Source organism: Mobula birostris, chromosome 5, assembly GCF_030028105.1.
Source record: "Mobula birostris isolate sMobBir1 chromosome 5, sMobBir1.hap1, whole genome shotgun sequence".
Lineage (NCBI taxonomy): Eukaryota > Metazoa > Chordata > Chondrichthyes > Myliobatiformes > Myliobatidae > Mobula > Mobula birostris.
This window is the reverse complement of record NC_092374.1, coordinates 186,437,552-186,462,108: the sequence shown is the minus strand read 5'-3', so window position 1 is coordinate 186,462,108 and position 24,557 is coordinate 186,437,552. Positions and strand designations below refer to the sequence as shown.

At 47.8% G+C, this 24,557-nt stretch overlaps 1 protein-coding gene across 1 annotated transcript in view; it reads left to right on the top strand.

Moving 5' to 3' along the window:
* Positions 1–700: 700 nt before the first annotated feature.
* Positions 701–24,557, top strand: part of LOC140197399 (uncharacterized) — a 46,438-nt gene continuing 22,581 nt past the window's right edge. The window contains exons 1-3 of the mRNA XM_072257356.1: positions 701–1,072; positions 19,503–19,805; positions 22,984–23,241. Of these exons, the coding sequence (XP_072113457.1) occupies positions 793–1,072; positions 19,503–19,805; positions 22,984–23,241 (841 nt within the window). The 5' untranslated portion in view covers positions 701–792. The remainder of the gene's footprint in view (positions 1,073–19,502; positions 19,806–22,983; positions 23,242–24,557) is intronic.

Here is a 24,557-nt window from a genome sequence, read left to right as displayed (position 1 = left end):
CTGGGGGCAACATTTAATCAAAAGTGCCTTCACCCTGATGACCACCTCCATGCGCAGCTGCATCGGGCTGAACGTGGATAAAAGATACACGGGCACCAAGTATCACAATGAGATGAGGTTCTGCTGGTCACGGGTGTTGTGGAGGATGGGTCTGTCCTGTTCCCAGGGACACACACACCGAGACAGACATCAAGTGCTGCTAGGAGATCGTCAACCAGGTGGAGGGCTCCTGTTGGTGCTTTGGAAACGTGTTGCTCTTCCAGCACAGCGAGGCGTCTGTCAGGAATGCTGCTGACTGGCACATTCAGGGTGTATGAGGACATGCAAGGGTCCAACTGAAGCTCGGCGCAGCCAATGCAAAGGCTTTGTGGGGAAGGAGCACATTCTAGGGTCCTTCTAGTTCTGGACAGGGAAGACCTGAGTCAGCTAGGCTAGCCCCTCAAACAATGTCACCTCAGTGTTACCCATGAATGGCATTTTTAAACGTTAGCACAGCTGAAGATATTGACCATGTGACACGGAGGATGTAAATTATTTTTGCATTGCGTTGTTCATTTCGTGTAAATATTATTGTGAATAAAGATTATTTGTGAAGTTAAGAATGTACTCCTAACACAAACAAGTTCTTACATGTTCCTGAAATCTCTCGCTCCTCCTCCTCCTCCTTGTTTAGTACAGTGAATTGAAACTGAAACAGATGAGAAACTGTCGGTAGCAGACAGGTTAATTGCTGTTAAAGTGTTCACCTGGAATATCTCTGCCCGTGATCAGCTTTACTGTTCACCAATAGTTATGAGTTCACTCCACATCAGTCTCCTCCACTCCCCGCTGGGAAGCTCCGTGACCCGGTGTGCGGACCCTCCTCTGCTCTCTGTCCGTCAGCGAACGGGGTCAGTATCCCAGAGCAGGTCCGGCACCGATCGATCGGGAAGAGGCGTGGATCGATTGAGCGTCGGACTCAAGAATCGTCAACCCCGGTTTGAGAAGTTTATGTCCCTTTTCAGTCTCCGGATATTTTCACTCGTTCGCCTTTTCGCGCTTCTGCTCCATCTTGGTGTGATCGGTGCCGAAGGTAAGGGAATGACTTCATGTGTGAATCCAAGAGCCACAGTCTCCATTTCCGTGCTCGGAGACTGTGGTGTCACAACAGATTGCTGACTGAACCAGCTTTTTTCTTATGGGGAACTGCCGCTTTGCAAGCTGAAGTCTGTTGTCCGAAGCATAAGTATACAGAGTATAAATAAATGACACGGCCAGTAGCTTTTTTAACAGCACTGTACATTACAAACATGACAAAGATCATTTGTTCACGTGACTGGAATTAGACTCAATTGAAATGAACAAATAAACACAACCACATTGGTGCCAGCTGAGAGAGAAAAAGAGGCAGTGTTCGGGGTTTTCAGTTCAATTCCAGAGCCTGACTGTAATGGTAAATTGACGCTCGGGGAGGGGACGTGGTCGACGGCCCGCCCCTGCATTTCTAATGACCAGCACTGTTTATTATGGTGGGAAGTTCGAGTTCATTTATGGTTACATTTTTGCTTGGGTTGTACAGTTATTTGCTCGTGTATTTGTGGGTCACCCTAACTGTAACCAGGGTGTGTGATGGTCACCTCCCCCGTCGGAGTGAGACTGGTTGGGTTCACTCTCCGGGTCATGGCGCCCGGTCTGTTTTGTGCTTTGGCTAAGATCAAGTGCGATATGGCTCGGACCTAGCACTGCCGCACCCGGGGGGAGGACTACCCGCAGTACCTGAGCCCACAGAAGGAGGAGGACTTCACAAAGGCGGAGGGCATGACGGCTCAGGCCTGCGAAGGTAGGGACGGTGGGCAGTTCAAATTAAGACGGACCTTACACTGGCATCACGAAACGTGCGCAGTTTGAAGAGTATTGGACGATGCGTCACCGCGCTCCAGTACTCGGACAATATCAACAGGGCCGGCGCAACCTTCCTTCAGGCGGACTACTACACCTCCGCAACTACCGGAGGTGGTCCCAGGGTTTGTCGGTGTGGTCAGGGGGCAATGATTGCCGTGCCTCTGGCCTGGGGATTCTACTACGGGGAGGCAACCTCTCAATTACCCAAGTTAAAGACGTGGTTTTAACTTGGTAGCATACGTCAAATACCGAAACTCTCCGTTCCGGCTGATCAACGTGCACGCCTCCCCCGTGCGGAGCGAGTGGCTGGCCGTCTTCGAGCAGCTCCCACCTCTGCTGGTGACCGCCCAGCCGGTCGTTCTGGCCGGAGACTTCAATTGATGCGGCTGGACGATTCGGCAGCGCCGACGGCAGGCTAGACGGTACCTCCGGACTCCTGATGGAAACGGTCAAAACAGTCAAGTTGCGCGACACCTTTGGCACCCCCACAGGTGGAGCACAGACACAAGCCACCTGGACACGATCGGACAGCTCAGACCGCTCCCGGATCGACTTCCTCTTCCTCTCAGGGTCCCTCACGGTCAGATCCCCCGACGTCAAGCCGGTGTTCCTCTCTGACCTCTGCCTTCTGAGAGCCACCTGTCTCTTACGGGAGGACCAGAAGGCAGGCAGGGGGACTTGGAAGCTGAACGTAAAGCTGCTGACCCCAGAGAACATCGAGGAACTAGAGAGGGAGTACACAAGTTGGAGAACCTTGAAAGCCTTCTTTGATTCTCCGGTTCACTGGTGGGAAGCCACCAAGGAGAACATTAAGAGGTTCTTCATCCACAAGGGTATCCGGAAGGCAAGGCAGGAGCAGAGGGAACTGTGTAAACTCCAGACAGAGTTGCAGCAGCTTCTCCTTCTGCAGTCGAAGGGAGTGGATGTCAGGGAAGAATTACGAGAGGGGAAGGGCCGGCAATCCCAGCACCTTGCCGCCGAATCCTCCAAGATTATCTTCCGATCAAGGGCCCAAACTGTGGAACAGGCCGAGACGTGCTCACGCTTCTTCTTCCAGAAGGTGCACAGGGGGATCTCTGTGATCCACAACCTTAAGGAAGAGGATGGCTCAGTCGTGTCCTCGCAGACAGATATACTGAGGATCTGCAAGTCCTTCTATGCCGGTCTGTACGACAAGAAGGCCACAGACAGCACAGCCTCCCGCAACGTCCTGTTGTCTATCACGCAGGTCTTAGATGACGGAAAGCGGGAGACTCTAGACCAGCCACTGACCCTGGACAAGCTGACAGGCTCCGTCCATTCCTTTGAGTTGAGTAAGACTCCCGGAAGCGACGGCTTACTGGTTGAGTTGTATTCGGCTCTGTGGAACTGGATGGGCTCAGACCTGCCGGAAGTGTACAACGCTATGCAGCATGTCGGAATCCATGAGGGTGGGCATCACCACCCTCATCTACAAGCAGAAGGGGGAAAGGGATGACATTAAAAATTGGAGGTCCGTATCACTCTTGAATGTGGACTACAAGATCCTGTCCAAGGCTATCGCCAACAGGGTCAAGTCTGCTCTCGGTCAAACCTGTGCTGTACCGGGCTGGAAGATCTCAGACAGCCTCGCGCTGCTGAGGGACACCATCACCTACGTGCAGGACAGGGGAGTGGACGCCTGCCTGGTCAGCTTGGACCAGGAGAAAGCCTTCGACATTATATCGCACACGTACATGCTGTCCAAAATGGGATTTGGGGAGGGAATCCTGAATTGAATCAGACTGCTCTACGCAGACATCCGTAGTGCAGTCCAGGTCAACGGGTGGGAAACAGACAGCTTCCCCATCAGGTCTGGAGTCAGGCAGGGCTGTCCCCTCTCCCCTGTCTTGTTTGTCTGCTGCATAGAACCCTTTGCCGAAGCCATCAGGAGGGATGAGGGTATAAGAGGGGTGCCGCTGCCAGGCAGTGGAGGGACCCACGTGAAAACCTCCCTGTACATGGATGACGTCACCGTCTTCTGCTCTGATCTGAGGTTAGTTCGCAGGTTGATTGGCATTTGCGAACAGTTTGAGCTAGCGTCGGGGGCCAGGGTCAACCGCATGGAGAGCGAAGCCATGCTCTTCCCCTTCACCATCAGGTCTGACCACGTGAAGGTGTTGGGGATCTGGTTCGGAGGGGCCGAGGCATGCAACAAGAACTGGCAGGAGCGGACTGCCAAGGTGAAACAGAAACTGGGACTGTGGGGAGGGCCTGTCGATAACGGGGAAGATCCTGGTCATCAGGTGTGAGGTGCTGTCAGAGCTGCTGTACTTGGCGCAGGTCTGGCCCGTCCCCCGCTCCTACAGCTTGGAAATCACCCGAGCCATCTTCAGGTTCATCTGTGCATCAAAGATGGAGCGAGTCAGATGGGTCACCGTGGAGAATGGAGGCAAGAACGTCCCCAGTGTCAATAGCAGGCACCAAGACCTCGCCTGGCTGGCGGTGAGAGGGGCCCTCCCAGTCAGATCCCTCCTGTACGCCCGGAACGTCGCCTCCACACCCCACTGCCCACGGGAGGACTGCAGTGGGGGGGAATCAGTGACCCACCTCTTTGCACACTGTCAGTTCGCAGAGAGGGTGTGGACGAGGATGGATGGGCTAATGTCACGTTTCATCCCCGGCAGCTGCGTAACTGAGGACTCTCTGATCTACGGGCTGTTCCCGGGGACGCACACGGAGACCAACATCCGGTGCTGCTGGCAGATCATCAACTCGGTGAAAGACGCTCTTTGGTCGGCCCAAAACTTGATGATCTACCAGCACATGGAGATGTCCGTGGGAGAACGCTGTCAACTGGCACATTCTTGGCTGCAGGAGTACGTGCTGAGGGACGCACTGAAACTCGGTGCAGCCACTGCAAGGGCCCGGTGGGGAAGGACCACGGTCTAGGTTTCTCCACCCACGGGAGTGGGAGGGGTCGGGTGGCAGGGAGTATACCCCTCAACAATGATTGTACAATATGAACCAGTAGAGTGCCACGTGAGTGGCTGAAATTGTTGAACTGTACAAAATGTAATGGTAAGGTCTGTAAAGTATTCAGAGCTATTGAATGGTTTATTGTAAATAATATTGTGATAAAGTATATCTTGTTAATAAAAAAAAAAGCATTTGTTGAATTCAACGAGCTTCCTCGTCTATCATTGTGGACCAAATACTCGCCACAATAAATTGGAGGTACATTTAAAACTTTTGTTTCGCAAGTATACAGAACTACCGTGCAACATCAGTACATTGATGTGGTACAAAGGAATATGTACAACAACGGAATGAGGTATCAGGTGTTTCAGTTCCCCAGAGAGTTGTTCTTTCAATAGTCTTATGAGAGTGGGGTAGGAATTGTCCTTGAGCCTGGTGAGATGTGCTTTCAGGCTTATGTATCTACTACACAAACACGAGAAATCTGCAGATACTGGAAATCCAAAGCAACACACACAAAACGCTGGAGGAACTCAGCAGGCCAGGCCGCATCTATGGAAATGAATAGACAGTCGATGTTTCAGGCTAAGACCCTTCTTGAGGACTGAGAAAGAAGTGGGGAAGATGCCAGAATAAAAAGGTGGGGAAGGGGAAAGACGCTGGCTGGAAGGTGATAGGTGAAGCCTGGTGGGTAGGAAAGGTCAAAGGCAGGAAAAGACAATAGGAGAAAGGGAAGGAGGAGGGGACCCAAGGAGCAGTGATAGGAGGGAAGAAGTGTTATAGTCCGGTCCGTGAAGTCCATATTCCAGTTCACTGTCCGGTCCATGGTTCCTTGTTCCAGGGTTTCTGGTTTTTCCCAGTTTCTGTTGTGGGCACATGTTTCTTGTTATGGGGCTGAGACATAAATACCTCTGCAAACCAGGGATTCCCTGCTGGATTGTCTTGTTCCCCCCCCTGTCTTCCCCCTCACCGTCTTCCCCCCCATCTTCCCCCCCTGTCTTTCCCCCCTCGCCTGACTCTGTGCCTGTATACCCCGCCTGTATACCCTGCCTGTAGCACAGAAGTGTTATCGCCAGAGCAAGACCGGAGTCTTGTTAGGTCAAGATAAGGAACTGTCTTTTGTTGTGTGGAATTGTCTGTCTGTGTCCACGCCTTCGCTAGGTGGGTCAGGCCGTTTGCCACCACCTTGTGTTGAGATCTGTCTCTTCATATTCAGTGTTCTGTGTATGAGTCCCAGCCCTATGTCCTGTTCCCAAGGAGGGGTCCCGGCTCTCTGTTCCATGCTCCTGTCTCTTCTAGTCCAAGGCTCCATGCTTCTGAAGGCCCTTGTCCAGCCCGTGCCTAGTCAAGTCATATCCGAGTCCTGTCCATGTGCCTTTACCTGTCCTTGTGTCTCGCCCTACCCAGGAGCTCCTCAGCCAAGCCATGTCCAGTCCTGTAGCCTCATCTTGTCCTTATCTAGTTGTGGAGTCCGAGCCTGAGTCAAGTCCCAGGTTCTGGGTCCTTGCCCAGTCTCTGGCTCGGAGTCCATACCCAAGCCTCGAAGTGCCCTAGATAAAAAATCCCAGACCCCAGCCAGCAGCCAAGCTCCAAGAACCCAAGCCTCGAGGATCCCAAATCAAGCTTCAAGAACCCAAGCCAAGCTCCAAGAACCCAGGCCTCAAGGATCCCAAGCCAAGAACCCAGGCCTCTAGAACCCAGCCTGTCTCCAAGCCTCAAGCCTCAAGACCAAGACCCCAAGCCTGTCTCCAAGCCTCAAGCCTCAAGACCCCAGCCTCCAGTCCTGCAGTTATGTCATGTCCATGCCTGGTTCTGGTGCCCGAGCCCAAGGCAAGACACAGGCTCTGGGTCCTTGTCCAGTCTCTGGTTCAGGGTCCAAGCCCTAGTCTGCGTTCTTGTCCCTGCCCCTTGTCCGTATCCTGTCACGTCCCTACTTGTGTCAAGTCCTGTTCCTTGTCCTTCAGTGTCTGTGTCTTGCATTTGGGTCCATTCCCAGCGCCCCTTTTGTGACAAGAAGTGAAAGGTCAGAGTGGGGAATGGAGGAGCAGAGGGAGGAAATTGGTTCACTGGAAGGAGGACTCGATATTCATGCCATTGAGTTGAAGGCTCAGACAGAATATAAGGTGAGATCCTCCACCCTGAGGGTGACCTCATCTTGGTGCAAGTGGAGGTCATGGAACGGGAATGGGAAATGGAATTAAAATCTTTGGCCACTGAAAAGTCCTACTTGTGGCAGGTTCTGTGGAAGTGTTTGATGAAGCACCTCCCTTCCCCCCCTCCCTTCCCCCCCTCCCTTCCCCCCCTCCCCGACCCCCCCAGTTTACGATGGGTCTCACAAAAGCAGAGGAGGCTGCATCAGGAGCACCAGACATAATAGACAACCTCAGCAGATTCACAGGTGAAGTGTTGACTCACCTGGAAGGACTGTTTGGGGGCCTGGAATGGAGGCAAGGGAGTAGCTTATATGGGCAAGTTTAGCACTTGGGCCTCTTGTAGGGATAAGTGCCCGGAGGGAGATTAGTGGGGAAGGACAAATGGACAAGGGAATTGTGGAGGGAGCGATCCCTGTGGAACGTGGCAGGGTATGTTTCGTGGTGGGAAGTTGCAGGAGATGGTGTCTTGGATGGGGAGGCTGAAGAGGTGGTAGGACAGGAGGAAGATAGCGTGAGTACAGATGTCCAGGAAATGGAAGAGATGTGGGTGGGGGCAATATTAATGGTAGAGGGAGGGAAACCCTCTTCTTTAAAGGGGGACATCTCTGATACACTGGAATGGAAAGCCTCATCCTGGGAACAGATGCAATGGAGGCAAAGAAACTGAGAAAAGAATAGGATTTTTACAGGAAATGGGGTGAGAAGAGGAATAGTTGAGATAACCATGGGAATCAGTAGGTTTATAAAAGATGTTGGTTGACAGTTTGTCTCCAGAGTTGGAGATTTTTGGAGAAAGGGGCAGCAGGTGTTTGAGGTGGATCAGGTGAATTTAAGGGCAGGGTGGAAGTTGGAGACAGAGTTGATAAAATTGACAAGCTCAGCATGGGTGCATGAAGTAGTGCCAATGAAGTTGTCATTGTAGCAGAGGAGGAGTTGGGGAGTATTACCAGGGAAGGCTTTGAACATAGACTGTTCTGTACAGCCAATGAATAGGCAGGCACAGGTTGGGCCCACGTGAGTGACTATAGCTACCCTTTGAAGTTTGGAGCAAGTGAGAGGGAAAATTGCTCAGGGTGAGAACCAGTTCTGCCTGACGAGGGAGCGTGGTGGTGGAAGGGAAATGGTTGGTTCTTTTGTCGAGAAAGGAGCGTAGAGCTTGATGGGGGATAGAAGTGTATAGGAACTGAACATCGAAGATGAGGTGATCAGGGCCCGGGAATTGAAAGTTACTCAGGAGATCAAGGGCATGAGAAGTGTAGTGGATGTACGTGGAAAGGGATTAAACCAAGGAGGATAGATGGAATCGATATATGAGGACATAAGTTCAGTGGGACAGGAGGAGGAAGAGACAATGGGCCTACCAGGACAGACCAGTTTGTGGATCTTGGGTCAGAGGTAGAAGCAGATAGTGCAGGTTAAAGGAACTATAAACAAGAGAAAACCTGCAGATGCTGGTTGCTGCCTGGCCTGCTGAGTTCTGCCAGCATTTTGTGTGTGTTGTAAGGGAACTATAACCTTGGTGGCAGTGGTTGAGACTTCCCCAGAGTGGATCAGGTCAGTGATGGTGTCAGAGACAGTTTTCCGATGGTGTGGAGTGGGTCCTCCTCGAGGGATAGGTATGAGGAAGTGTCTGAGAGTTGCCGGCTGGTCTCAGCGAGGTAGAGGTCAGTGCGCCACACTACAACAGCACCCACTTTGTCTGCAGGTTTGATAGTAAGGTTGGGACTGATGAGAAGAGGGTGGAGGACAGTGCATTTGGAAGGGGTCAGGAGGAGAGAGGAGAGTTGAAATCAAGTTGGTTGATGTCTCATCACCAATTAGATTGAGAAGGTCCAGAGCAGTCAGAGAACCAGAGCCAGGGCAGGGTGTCACGTCCAGGATGGAATCCCCTGAATCTTCATGTATGTGGAAATATGTGTGTGTGCGTGTGTGCGTGTAAAAGGCTCTGAAGCTCGTTCCCACCCAACAAAGCACAGAAAAGTCCTTGTTCCACCACCAGTCCAGTGCAATGTCCTTTGAAACCCAGTAGGTCTGTCAGCATCTATGGAGAGGATTAAAGAGGTCGATGTTTTGGGCTGAGACCCTTTATCAGGACTGGAAAGTGAAGGAGAAGAAGTCAGAAAAAAGGGTAAGGGTAAAGGAAGGGAAGGAATACCATCAGGAAGATGTTAAGTGAAGCCACAGTCCACTCTTGTCTCCTATCCCTGGAAAGGAAGGGAGAAGTCCTTCTTATTTTGTCTTCTGCCCTCTCCCTTCCTTTCCAGTCCTGAGGAAGGGTCTCAGCCTGAGACAACTGTGTATTCCCATCCACAGATGCTGCCTAACCTACTGAGTTCCTCCAGCGTGTTGTCTGTTCTTGGTCATTACTGTACTTGGTCAGGGACAGCAGTTAATAGGAATGAAGTCGGAGTAAAACAAAACGACAAAAGAAAGGTAGAAATAAAATACGTAAAAAAGCATCAGTACCAGCAGCTGAGCTTTAGAAGAAATATGCATAAACAGAAGAAAACCCTTCAGGGCGATGAGCAGAGGTAGAAAAACAACAACTAAAAATACACTTGGAGGTGCTGTGTCATGGAGAAAGATAAATAGGAACTTTATTGATCCCAAAGGAAATTACAGTGCCACAGTAGCATTACAAGAGCACAGATATATGAATATCAGAAGAGAAGTAAGAAAGAATAAAAATAAGTTATCTTAAAAATAAGATCTACAAGATTTACAAGTCAAAGATTACAAGATCATTTCCCCAGCTATAAGTTGACTCATCATAGAGCCAGATGGCCTAGGGTAAGAATGACCTCATATAGCTCTTTTTGGAGCAGCACAGTCTATTACTAAAAGTGCCCTCTGTTCAGCCAAGGTGGCATGCAGGGGGTGAGAAACATTGTCCAGTATTGCCAGGGTTTTCTGGAGGATCTGCTCATCTACCACAGTCTCCAGTGTGTCCACTCTGACTCGTATAACAGAACCAGCTTTTCTAATCAGTTTATTGAGCCTGTTGGCATCACCTGTGTTGATGCCATTGCCCCAGCACATCACCGCATAGCAGATTGTACTGGTGACAACAGACTGGTAGAACATGTGAAGGAGAGGCCTGCATACTCCAAAGGGCCTGTCTCCTCAGGAAGTAGAGGTGACTGAGCCCTTCTTGTTCGCAGCCTCTGTGTTGGTGCTCCACTCAATTCTGTCATTCAGGTGCACCTCCAGGTACTTGCAGGTCCTCACCACATCCACGTCCTCACCATCAATAGTAACAGGGAGCAGTGCAGGCTTAGTCCTCCTAAAGTCCATCACCATCTCCTTCATCTCAGTGATGTTGAGCTGCACTATTTGCAAAGTTCTCCACCAGGGTTCTGTATTCATCCTCCTGTCCTTTCTTTATACACCCACTATTGCTGAGTTATCAGAGACTTCCTACAGATGACCTGACTCAATGTTTTATCTTAAGTCTGAGGTATACAGAGTACACAGGAAGGTAGCCAATACAGTCACCTGTGGGGCCTCAGTGCGGCTGATAGCCATGTCTGACACAGCTCTGAAGCTGCACAAACTGTGGTCTGCCAGTCAGGTCGTCCATTATCCGGGATACAATGGAAGTGCCAACCTGCGTTGATTGGAGCTCCCCCCGCCCCCAGCCTGAGGGCTGTATGGTATTGAACGCACAAGAAACGGCAAAAAACACGATCCTCTCAGTGTTGACAGCTTAAGCAAATGGCAGCAGGCTTTCATAGTTGTAATAAGGAAATAGCTGCACAAGTACCAACAGGTTTCTGGGGTAATTCCACTGGAACAAGTATGAGCAACTACAGATACAATTAAGAAGAATGTTAGACAAGAAATGAGGAGTGGCAACAGGAGTAACTGGAACTGAAATAGCACATGAATGAAATGCCAGCAGCAAGTTTTTTTTTAAAAGTGCAGCAGTTAAATACTCAGCAACTACAAAATGATCAGCTGGACAAGCTAAATTACCAAGTCTGGTGACATCTGTGGAGGGAAATGGGCATTTGTCCTTTTGGGTCGGGACCCTTGATCAGCACCGAATGATTGAGGGGACATGGCCAGTAAAAAGAGGTGAAGGGAAGGGGTGGGACAAAACCTGGCAGGTGATTGGTGGAACCGGTTGATGTGAGGTTGACGGCAGATGGATTGAGTTGGGGGAAAGGTAGAGGCTGGATGGTGGTAGCGTGGACAAGCTGGCTGTGGTTTGTGTCAAACAGCACAGAAACAGGCCCCCCCGTCCTAACTCACTCACTGGAAAAAGTTCCTATTAAATCTTTTCCTCTCTGCTCTCTAATTTTCAGGTCTCCCGCCCTGGGAAAACATCCGATTGCCTTCACCTTATTTCTGCCCTCATGATCTTAAACACCTCTATAAGATCATCCCTGGTTGCCCTAAGTGTCAATATTCAAGATTGTTTAATGTCATTTCCTGGGCACAAGTGTAAAGAGAATAAAATAATTGTTACTCCAGATCTGATGCAGCATAAAGAAGCACAAAAAGATCAAGAACACAATAAAAATAATAACAAAAGCATATCAATATAATTTCTGTACATAAAATAGCTTATATACATACATTAATTGTATGTCCATAAAGTAACACTTGGTCTTATTTAAAGTGACTGAAGGGAAATGATAAAGTAGTGGTGGAGTTGGTGGGTGGAGGTGTTGATCAGCCTCACTGCTTGGGGAAAGGAACTGATTTTGAGTCTCATGGTCCCGGTGTGGATGTAATGTAGCCTTCTCCCTGATGGGAGTGGGACAAACAGTCCGTGAGCAGGGTGTGTGGGATCCTTTATGAATTTGTGCCATTACAGAGACTTAGATGTCTCAGGGGCAGGAATGGCTGCTGGCTGTGCCAGGCTTTAGATGTTTCAAAAGGGACAGGGAGGGAGGCAGAAGAGGGGAGGGATTGGCATTGCTAATCAGGAATAGTATCTCAGCTATAGAAAAGGAGCATGTCAAGGAGGGATTGGCTACTGGGTCATTGTGGGTGGAAGTCAAACAGAAAAGGGGCAATAATGCGACTGGTTGTTTTTATAGACCCCCAATGGTAATAGAGACATTGAGGAGCAGATAGGGAGGCAGATTCTGGAACAGTGCAATAGTAATAGGGTTGTTGTGATGGGTGATTTTTACTTTCCTGATATTAACTGGCATCTCCTTAGAGCAAGAGGATTAGACTGGATGGAGCTTGTTAGGTGAATTCAGGAAGGTTTCCTGGCACAATATGTAGATAAACCAACTAGAGGAGAGGCTGTACTTGATCTGGTATTGGGAAATGAAACTGGTCGGGTATCAGATCTCTCAGTGGGAGAGCATTTTGGAGGTGGTGATCACAGCCCTGTCCCCTTTACCATAGCGCTGGAGGGGATAGGATCAGACAATTTGGGAAAACATTTAATTGGGGCAGGGGGAAATATGATGCTATTCAGCAGGAATTTGTGGAAATAGACTGGGAGCAGATGTCCTCAGGGAAATGCACGGCTGAAATGTGGCAAATGTTCAGGGAATATTTGCATGGCATTCTGCATAGGTATGTTCCATTGACGCAGGGAAAGGATGGTAGGATGAAAGAACCATGGTGTACAAAGGATGTAAAAGATCTAGTAAAGAAGAAAAGAAAGGTCAAAAGAGGTAACAGAGACACTTAATGAATACTTTGCTTCAGTGTTCATCAGGAATACAGACCTTGGCAATTGTGGGGATGATTTACAGCAGACTGAAAGGCTTGAACATATAGACATTAAGAAAGAGGATGTACTGGAGCATTTGAAAAGCATTAAGTTAGATAAGTCACCGGAACTGGATGAGATATACCCCAGGCTACTGTGGGAAGTGAGGGAGGAGATTGCTAAGCCTCTGGCAATGATCTTTGCGTCATCAATAGGGACGGGAGAGGTACTGGAGATTGGAGGGTTGCAAATGTTGTTGCCTTGTTCAAAAAGGGAGTAGAGATTACCCAGGAAATTATAGACCAGTGAGTCTTACTTCTGTGGTGGGCAAGTTTTGGAGAAGAAGCAGGATTTATGAGCATTTGGAGAGACATAATCTGATTAGAGATAGTCAGCATGGCTTTATCAAGGGCAGGTCGTGCCTTACGAACCTGATTGAATTGAGGATGTAAGAAAAAACTTTGATGAAGGTAGAGCAGTGGATGTAGTGTACATCGATTTCAGTAAGGCATTTGAGAAGATTTCCCATGCAAGGCTCATTCGGAAAGTAAGGAGGCATAGGATCCAAGGAGACCTTGCTTTGCCGATCCAGAACTGACTTGCCCACAGAAGGCAAAGGGTGGTTGTAGAGGTTGAGTAAACTTGGCCTTTTTCTCCTTGGAGTGACGGTGGATGAGAGGTGACTTGATAGAGGTGTACAAGGTGATGAGGGGAATTGATCGTGTGGATAGTCAGAGGCTTTTTCCGAGGGCTGAAATGGCTAACATGACAGGGCATAGTTTTAAGGTGCTTGGAAGTAGGCACAAGGGGGATGTCAGGGGTAAGTACTTAAACAGAGAGTGGTGGGCGTGTGGAATGGGCTGCCAGCGATGGTGGTGGAGGCGGATACAACAGGGCCTTTTAAGAGACTCTTAGATAGGTACATGGAGCTTAGAAAAATAGAGGGCTATGCGCTAGGGAAATTCTAGGCAGTCTCTAGAGTAGGTTACATAGTTGGCACAACATTGTTGGCTGAAGGGCCTGTAATACGCTGTAGATTTTTATGGTTCTGTTTTACTGACCCTACTGGTATTTCAGATGGCAAGAAATATGACTAAAACATTACTAATTACACCTTTTCTGAAATAAATTGTGGTCAACTGTCACGGCAAACAATGAAGAAGTAAGCAGAGGTGGCTGACTGGAAGGATGGGGTGTGTAGGTGCATTGCAGAGCCGAGGGACAAGGTGTTTGAGACGGGGTCACAGACAGAGTTCGTATCTCTGTTGCTGTTGGAGTGAACAATTTGGAGAGGAGTCACTGCAGTAGAGTTTCGATGCCCGTTCACATAACCCGGGTGCGAGGTTGGATCGCTGCAAGTGCTGAGACAATTTGGTGAGATGGAGAACGGCTTTGGGCTGTGCGAACCAAGTTCTGGGATCTGGGTCTTACAGTGAGCCACTGCTCGGTGCTTGGACAATTAAAACGCTGGCCCAGATAGACTGGAAAGCCCGAATGTCGGCACTGGAGGCGAGGGTTGGGCTGATATAGCTGGCTGTCCTGTGATGTCCATTCTCATCTCCGGCAGCTGTTGTCTCTGCGAGTTTTGCGGTGTTTTTGCTCCTTTAATGTGATGAATGGAGATGGCTTGTATGAGTAGGCTTGGGTTTACTGTGGCTGCTCCGGGGAGCTGATCTAAGGACTCAATCTGGTTCCGAATTCTGTCGTTTGCTTCTATTGTTTGCGTGCTTTGTGTGTTTTCCCCTCTTTTGTGATCCTTTTTTAAAAAAATTGGCTTCTTCAATTTCTTGCTTTGTGGCTGCCTGTAAGCAAACAAATCCCAAGGTGTATAACTTATGCAATCTTTGACAATAAATGGACTTAAATGTTAAATATGTCCTTGATGACAGGTGGGCTGGTGTCAGATATGTCAGACAATTTTGACTACTCGTTGTACAGCCTTCCTGTTCGGCGCAGTGCTGTTTCCATACCAAGCAGTGATGCAGCTTGTCAGGATGCTCTCTACTCTGCATCTGTAGAATGACCTGAGTATGGATGTGCAAAGTCCAGTTCGCCTCAGCTTCTTCATAAGGTAGAGTTGTTGGTGAGTTTTCTTGACTGTGTAGGAAGTGTTCTGGGACCATGAGAGATTGTGTGTGATGTGCACTCCTAGGAGTTTGAAACTGCTTGCAGTTTCCACTGTTGTGCCGACAACGTAAAGGGGGCAGCGAGTGGTGTGACTTCTCCTGAAGTTGCTAACCATCTCCTTTGTCTTGTTGATATTAAGGAAGAGGTTATTTGCCTATCACCAGGCCTCACCTCTGTAGGATGTCTCATCACTGTTGGTGATGAGCCCCAATGCTGTCGCGTCATCAGCAAACTCAACAATGTGATTACTCAGATGTTTGCCGTGCAGTCACAAGTGAGCAGAGTGTACAGCAATGGGCTCAGACCTCAGCCTTGGGGAAGTGGTGGGCTCCCATGTTGAGGATGATGGGGAAGGAGGAGCATTTTGTACAACCTGACTATCTGAGGTCTGGTGGTTAGGAAGTCCAACACAATGGTGCATTTAGACCAAGGAGTAGGAGTTTGTTCACCAAGATCTGTGGGACAGTAGTTCAATAGTCAAATGCTGAACTGAAATCCAGAACAGCTTTCTCACTGAAGTTTCCTTGTTTTCTGGCTAGTGCAGTTCTGTCGGTATTCTGTAAGAATTTCTTCCGAGAATTTACTCCTGTTCTCCCTGAAAGACTTAATGAAACTAAAAGCATGTTAAATAAATGCTTACCAAATTCAGGAGCTCCCCCTCTAACTAACTTCACCTCTGCAAAAAGCTGTATGGAAAACAAAAGAACCCTGATCTGGTTTCACATTCCCCAGAACAACAGCTTCCTGCCTGGGCTACGTGCGAGCCTACGGGTGTGGTACCTGATATACCAGTTACTCGACAAGCTCAACTACAGTGCAGAAATTCCCAAAAGTCATATATGGGTAACAGAATGCTGCAAGGTATCTTTTGTGCCAAGGTTATTTGGGGAAGGTCAGAGTTCAACTTTAAGTTTAATTATTCAAATGTCAAAGTTCAAATGACATTTATTATCAATGTGTATATTCTTTATACAACCTTGAAATTCATCTCCTTACAGGCAGCCATAAAGTAAAGAAACAATGGAAACCATTAAAACAAGACTGTCAAACACCCAGTGTACAGAGAATGAAAACACAAACAGTAAAAGTAACCCAACAGCGTTCAGAACCGAAGCTGACGAAATGCGAATCCACAGCCAGGCATCACGGCAGCCGATTCACATCAAAGTTCAAAGTAAAATTTATTATCAGGGTACAAACATGTCACCACTTACAACCCTGAGATTCTGCAGGCATAGTCAGCAAATCTATAGAATGGTAACTGTAAGCAGGATTAGTGAACAACAAGTTGTGCAAATGCAAATAAAAATAAATAATAACGAGAACATGAAGTAACAAGACAAAGAGTCCTTGCAGCGAGACCATCGGTTGTGGGGACACCAGAGATAGAATGAGTGTAGTTATCCCCTTTCGTTCAAGAGCCTGATGGTTGAGGGGTAGTAACTGTTCTTAAATGTGGTGGTGTGAGTGCATCAGTTGCAGGCCACAGTCTCAGTTCAATATAGAAATGAGTAAATCTTGTGGAGCAGTGAGCTGACCAGCCCATCCATCACTTCTGGCTCTGACACCCTCACCTTTTCATTCAACCCTGCAAGAATACAGCCCATCGAAACAGCTTTACTCCAGGGCCAAGCTACGAAACACAGTACCGATAGTCACGCAGAGCAAAAGGCACATATAGCAGATACAGAATAAGATATCTGTAAAATAGAGTCACACAAATAGAGTCCAAGACCCCGAGTCCATGAATGTTGCAGCCATCTGCAGTTGAACACAATATGGCTCGTCTTCTGCTGAGCAAACACAAGGGTGGGAGGGTGGGTGAGTGCAGCACAGCTTGCGGACTCCAGCGTGGACACCACACCGCACCACACCGCCTCTCTCGAGCGGCAGCTTTAGGCTTAGTCCGCACTACATCTGAGGTCATGCAGCTCCACCAGCAACCCAAGTATCATGTCCTTCAGCTCATAAATTCTCAGTGTCATCTGAGTTACTGTTACTTCTAACTCATACAAGTGTGGCCTGATTCTGTGTGATGATATTCTGCAATGTAGCCAGGGGCTTTAAAAAAGAGGATTCACAGGTTGATGGGTAGCGTGTAGTTCTGGACACTTGGCTGTGAGTCATACACCCGGTGAAGAGGAAGTGACAATGTGAAAGGTTGTACAAAACAGATTACAAAGGGAAACTCCAAGATTAAGAGGCAAAGTATGACTCAAAATGTAGAGGAGACTTGACTCTAACATAGAACAGTGGAGATGATTTAGTGGTGAGTGATAACTTTAATAATAAACTACAAACTAACAAGCCATGGGGAGCCACAAAACAAGAGAGAACAGATACAACACGAGGGAGCAAGCTAACTGAACAGTAAGAGCAACTGGTGAAGGCTGTCTCGCTCGAAAGGTAAACAAAGGACTGTAGATGTCATGGTCTAGTCCGTTAACTACTCATTTCAGTTAATTTCCTTTTCCTCGTGTTCCACTAGGCTCCCCGATTAGGGCACCTGATCCTCATTCAAACCAGCAGCATAAAAACTCTGGCTTACATCTACTCGCTGCTGGTTCGTCACCTCAGCAGTGTGGCTATGCTCGTTCCGGGCCGCCAAGAATGAGTTGAGTCGAGAGCCTGCCGTCCGCAGTTCCTGGGTCGAGTCGAGATCCTGCCATCCAGCTGGGTTTTGCCGGCCGTTCGCCGCTTCATGTGCTACCCAGAGTCGGGATAAGAATTGTCTGTCGTTGTTTGTTTTTGTCATCTTGTGTCCGGCTGAGAATTGCAGGCCGTTTGCCACCGCTCCAGGCCGTGATACGAATTGTCTGTCGTTGTTTGTTTTTGTCATCTTGTGTCCGGCTGAGAATTGCAGGCCGTTTGCCACTGCTCCAGGCCGTGATACGAATTGTCTGTCGTTGTTTGTTTTTGTTGTTTGGCGTCCAAGTCCAAGTCCAGGCTCAGTGGCCGTGTCCATTTCCAGGCTCCGTGTCCAGTTCCAGGCTCCCTGTCGAAGTCATGTCCAAGTCCGTCTCTGTGTCAAGTCTCCGTGCCTGTGTCCTGCACTTGGGTCCGCTTTCAGTCGTCTCCTGGCAACAGTAGATGAGAGCTGACTTTAACAAGCTGCACTGATCGGTTGGAACGAGTGGCATTCACTCCTGTGTTGATTGGGAGATGCCTGTGTGTGCAGGCCTGACGATGTATGATGAAATCAGCGGAGTAATGACACAGAGAAATTATCCCTGATCAAATCAGTGGCAGACTGCTGAAATGTTTGGTACTGATGAGTTATGAATGGAAAACCAAGTCACTATTGAAACTGAACTATGACATCGAGACTGAAACTCATCAAATGGGTACATGGAGCTCAGAAAAATAGAGGGCTATGGGTAAGCCTAGGTAGTTCTAAGGTAAGGACATGTTCGGCACAGCTTTGTGGGCTGAAGGGCCTGTATTGTGCTGTAGGTTTTCTATGTTTCTATGTAAGTGAACAAATAACTCTCCATGGGAAATATAAGAAAGGATGGAAAATCCACACAGATGCAACATCACTGTAGAAACAAAGCTATTATAAAGAGATGACCCTCTACTGTGTTAATCATTGATGAAACTCAACACATTTCATTGTGTTTCTATGTTTTGATGTGCATGTGACAAATAAAGCTAATCTTTAATCCTAAATTCCCTACATTTGGGATGTGAGATTAGTTTCATTTTGACAGTCGTTCTACGTCAGGGAAAAAGAGTTCAGACCTGCATAGTTCAACATCGTGAACTGGGCCAGTCATCTTGTATAACAAATTACTTACCTAACTTGTTTTAGTTCTTGTTATATCAGCCTGAATTGTTATTGATCAGAATATTGATGTATTAAGAGACAATTAAAGTTTGAATATAGAATCCCTCTGCCTCATGAGGGAGTGACACTCAGTTAGACGGGATCGACCATGGATATTGCATCCCGGCTGTCTCTGTGATACACAAGCCAGGGCAGTGTGATAGGGGGAGCAAGCTGCTGCCCATGTAGCAAGCTCCCTCTCTCCATGAAGCTGATGAATCCAAACAAATGGCAGGGACTGATACAGTTTCGGCACCAGCAGCATCGCAAGAGTTGCCAGCAACATGGGGCTTAATATAGTACCACCTTAGAGACTCCAGCTCCAGAGTTTTCCTCAGGGTTTACTCCAGAAATGTTCCCCACATGGTGCAGAGCTGCAAGGTAATGGAGGTTTGAGATCAGAGTTTTCCTCCACCTAATATCTCTGTATCTGAAGTGTTCCCGAAGCCACTGCTGGTCAGTTAACACAGCAAGAAATAACTGAAAAAAAGATCCTGGGTTTCATATACAAAATAAAAATGAAGGAAGTTGTGATAATCCCATGTAAGGGCTGGGGACAGCCCAAAAATTGTGCCTGATTTTGCACATGATAGGAAGGTTGTGAAGGCTTTGGGGAGGACGCAGAGACAATCTACCACAAAGGTCTTGTTGATGAGTGATTACTGTTCTGTATAAATAATTTTGTCTGCAACTCACTTGCATTTGAGATGCCTTTTTCAGACAGTTTGTTCGGAATTGAGTTGACATTATAAACTTAATTGCATCTGAACAGCCCCCACATACCCCTAATAAACCATTCCATCTGCCATGCAATAGGTGCTTGTTTACTGTACTGTTTAATTTTAATATTTCATGTCTGACACCAGTTTCATCAACTATATTTTCCTATTCTAATCAGGCAGCACATTAGCAGGTGCCTGTGGTTCATCCGTTTTACTGGATCCCAGTGTCAAAGTTAACCCCAAGAAGAATGAAATTCTTTGGATGTTCATCTCCAGCCACAAAACTCCTCTCACCATTTTGCATCACATCCCAAGTTTCACGAAATGGGCAGAACCCAGTAAACAGTTCAACTCCCGGCTGCAGTTTATTCAGTCCAATGGCTCTCTGATGGTGAACAGATTACAAACCGGTGATCAAGGAGATTACAGCTTCATGATGGATGGACGACAGTTGAATGTAATAAGCTTGCGTGTCTTCAGTGAGTATTGCACTTATTGGTGATGTGGCAATGAATCATTCACGGCAGAATCTGTAGTTGTGGGTTCATTACCTGCCAGGTTAAGATCTGAAATAAAGGATACAGTCCTAACACAGGCAAATGGGGAAAGCAGTCAAAACGAATTTGCTGGGCTGAAGGGCCTTTTCTGTGCAGGAGGACTCAGAATCTGTGACTAGATACTGAATGCTCACAATGCCTGTGAGATACCTGCCTTTCCATGGTAACAGATTCTCTGTCTACTGTTCTGCAGGTGATATGGGGAAAGAAGGGGGTGCTGTTTGTTATATCAGAAGGTTGGAATTTCCTGTTGGGCAGCTCACTGGACAGAAGGACTAAAGGGGCAGAGGGAGCAGGTGGGGGAAGAAGATTCATGTGGGGAAGGGGGAGAAGAAATGTGAGGATAAGAGAAGGACTTTCACTTCTCCCTGGTAAGTTTCAATATGTCGTACTAAGCTTTTCAACTTGCTGATTAGATACTGAGATCGAGGCTGGGAGTCCGGAAGTCTGCCCAGGGTAGCAGATGGAAGGGGTTGAGAGGCTTTATAGACTTTCCATCAATCCACAGCAATCATAATTCCATTAGTTCATCTGCATATAATTGGTATGTTTGTATTATGGTCAGTCTGCTATGTTTAAAGGGTTAAACCTGCAAAGTGCCAGAGATCTGAAGAGGGACTGCGGCCTGTGGAACTTTGGGTATCGTTGTCCAAATGTCAAAGAAAGATGAAATTCTCTCCTTCACCCTGAGTCACTTTCAGCGTTGATGTGAAGTTCAGTGTCAAGTGTGTTGTCACATGGACAAGTACACATCTGTGTAGGTGTAATGACAAACAAGCAGCAGCTTCACGGGCACACGGCATCAGATAAGCAACATTCACAAGAAAAACATGAGTGATAGACGTTTTTCAATCAGGAACACAATTAGAACAAAGCAAAAATCCATTTTATTGCAAAGTGACGATTGTTTTACTGTACCGAGACAGGGATTAAAATGTTGTCGGTCGGCTCAAGAACCAGATGTTTGAAATGCAGTAGTTGTTCTCGAAGCTGGTGGGGTGGGACTTCAGGCTTCTGTACATCCTGCCCGATGTTAGCTGTGAGAAGAAGGAATGGTCAGGGTGGTGGGGACCTTTGATGAGGGAGGGACGTGCCCGCGATGTACAAAGTAAATCCACTTCAACTTCAATATGAGAGAAAGGAATGTGCAACCTAATGCGTTTCCCTTTTTTTATTGGTGTCTATTCCAAGGTCCCCATTCTCTAACCACAATGATTCACAAGTAACTCTCAATCTCCGATCAGAACCAATAACTAACCCAATCTGTTGTGCAAAACAGCTCTATAAATTTCTGTCTAATTTTACGTACAGAACCGATTTGTTAACTTGCCATAGTCTCTGCTCACCCCCAATCCCATCGTCTCCTCCCTCTCCCACTCTCACCCCCCTCCCCCTCCCCTCCCCCTCCCCTCCCCTCCCCTCCCCTCCCCTCCTGCCTCCCTCCTGCCTCCCTCCCGCCTCTCACCTCCCCCTCTCACCTACCCCTCTCACCTCCCCTTCTCACCTCCCCGTCTCTCTGTACACCCCCTCTCTACCTCCCTACCTCACCCTCTCTCACTTCTCTCTCCACCCCCTCCTCTCTCCACTCCCTCCTCTCTCCACCCCCTCCTCTCTCCCACTCTCTCTCCCACTCTCTCTCCCCTCTTTACCCCTTCTCTCTACACCCTCTCTGCCCACCTTTACTCCCCTCCTCCACTCCCCACCCTCTCCCATTTCACCCCTTCCCCCCCTGCCCCACCTTCTCCACCCCTCTCCCCCACATACCGCAAACTCCTCTAGCCCCTCTCCCCGACCCTTTGCTCTTTAGCCTCGATGAGCAGACAGGTAAGAGAAAGACAGCAAATGATCCAATCTACTGCAAAGCATTCTGGGAAAGGATCGGTAGGCATTACTTACCTTGTTATAACAGTGGTCCAGTGTGTTGAGTACTCTGGTACGAAAGGTTATGTCGCTTTCCTGTGATGTTGCCTCCAGTAGGTGTCCTCGGTGGTAGGGGGAGCTGTACTAGCGATGGAGCAAGCCCAGAGAATTGTCCTTACTCATTTCTTTGGTCTTACCGACATTGAGCACAAGGTTGCTGTTACGACACCTCTCAACCAACCGACTTAGCTCAGTTCTTTCGTCACTTCATCACCATCCATGATTCTGAAAATTTTTAAGAGCTGTGCTTAGCCACATAGCTGTTGGCATAGAGAGAATAGAGCGGGGGGGGGGGGCGCGCAAAGCATGCAGCTGAGTTGATGGTCAGTGAGACGCAGATGAGGTTTTACCATCTGCACTGACTGTCGCCCCTCAATGAGCATGTGAAGGATCCAGTTGCAGAGGGAGGGTCAAAGGAGCTTGATAAGTTTTCAGGGGATGATGGTGCTGGATGCAGAGCTGTTTTCATTAAATTAGCAGGCGAATTATTGCCGACAAACCAGAAAACCTTGTGACTCAGCAGGTCATTGATAATGTTGTGGAAACTTTGTTTTTCATTGAAGGCTCTTTCATCTGCCTATTCCTGCAGGGAATTAATGTACTTTCACACAATGTACAAAGGTGACATATCACAAGGTCACTGTTCCCATTCTTGTTAGTGTACAGTTGACAATAAATCACTCAGTAATCACCAAACAACCAACATTAAAAATAAACTCATTAAAATCTAACACTGCTATGTTCTTTGATGCTAGAAGTGCAAGTTTTGACAAAAGGCTGATGAATTCAATAACATACGTAATACCTTTTAAGAGGTAGACTGTCCATTTTAAACAGAGATTGAGTTTGTAAGTGTTACATTTACATTTTGTAAATGTAACATCAGATTAATGGCAGTGATTACTGATAACAGACTGATACAGATATAGATTAATATTTTGTTAGTGGATCAAATTGATTAAATAATATGAAAATGCTGGAAATACTCAGCAAGCCAAGCAGCATCGGCATAGAAATATGGTTAACTTTTGGGTTGACTTTGTGTTGGATCTGAGACATTTCTCCTTCCATGGCAGCTGCCTGACTTGCCGGTCATTGGTTTCTCATGAACTGGTCTCTTTGTCACGGTGAGAGCTTGCTGCTAACATTGCATCTCATTAATCAGTAGTTTCTCCTTTAGACGAACTGTCCAAACCTTCCATCTGGATCAACGGCAGTTCTCTGCATTCCACCATCCAGTTCAGCTGTAATGTTGATGGAGATTCTCCGAGCTACCAATGGCGGAAAGATGGAAGGGAGGTCTCCCAGAATCAGTTGCTGGACGGTAACAAAATCCTTGTTATCCGGAGCGCTTCCAGAGGAGACTGTGGAACTTACACCTGTGTTGTCACCAATCCCGTTAGCACTGTCCAGGCAAACTACTCGCTAACGATTCACGGTAAGCTTGTTTATTTATGACATCACGAGGTTACAGTTCATTATCATCTGCTGGTGCTGAGCTTTTGAACACAGTCTGTGCAAATCCATAGTGGAGCAGAGAGAGCAAAAGTTAATTAAAAGTCTTTAAATATAAGTCATCAGCAGGTTGGCAGAATGAGAAAAGGAAGAACTATTTCCCCTGAAAACAAAGGTGTTGGTCTCCTATTTCCTGCATGTATAGAAGCTGTCCCTCAGAGAATGCGGGGGGGTGGTGAAAACAAAGGTGTTGGTAGATAACAGAGCGACTATCTACCGTCGTCAGATACTGCTACAATACGGAGATTGCCCACAAACAAACCCTCATGAAGATCTGCTGGTTAAATTATGTGACCTCAGCTTGCTGAGGGGATTGGGCCTGCAGTCCTAGGAGTCGCCTGATGCCGGTAGCCGGAGGTGGGGAACGTCGTAAGCGGTGTGCGAGGAAGCGGAGGCGAGATAAGCGGGCGGGAGTCCGTGCCAGGCAAAAAGCAAGCCCTAGCCGGCCGGATCTTCCGTCCATTCTGCTCTGCAATGTCCGCTCCCTGGACAATAAATTGGACTACAACCGACTCTAACGAAACACTCGGCGGGAGTACAGAGTCTGCTGTGCATGTGTTCTCACCGACGGAATTCTGGATGCCGCCGTTCAGCTTTCTATTTATGTAACAGTTTCTTCCTCCAAGCCGTCAGGCTCCTCAATACCCAGAGCCTAGACTGACAGCCTCTGCTGTGCCTATTGTGACTATTGTGCCCCACTGTGCCCGTTGTCTTGTTTATTATTTATTGTAATGCCTGCACTGTTTTGTGCACTTTATGCAGTCCTGAGTAGGTTTGTAGTCTAGTGTAGTTTTTGTGTTGTTTTACATAGTTCAGTGTAGTTTTTTTGTATTGTTTCATGTAGCACCATGGTCCTGAACAATGTTGTCTCGTTTTTACTGTGTACTATACCAGCAGTTATGGTCGAAATGACAATAAAAAGTGACTTGACTTGAAAACATGACAGATGTGTGACCTGACTTCATGTCCTCTTCATCACCACTGCAGGCAGCCTCTAACCACATAGGTAGCTCTCAATCTCTGATCAAAACCAGCAAATTACCCAACCTGCCGGACAAAACAGCTCTCTGAATTACCGCGCGTGGCATGGTGGTGTAGTGGTTAGCACAACACTTTACAGAACCAGTGACCTGGGTTCAATTCCTGCTGCTGTCTTGAAAGAGTTGTACTTTCTCCCCGAGACCGCGTGGGTTTCCACTGTGGGCTCCAGTTTCCTCCCACAGTCCAAAGACCTACCGG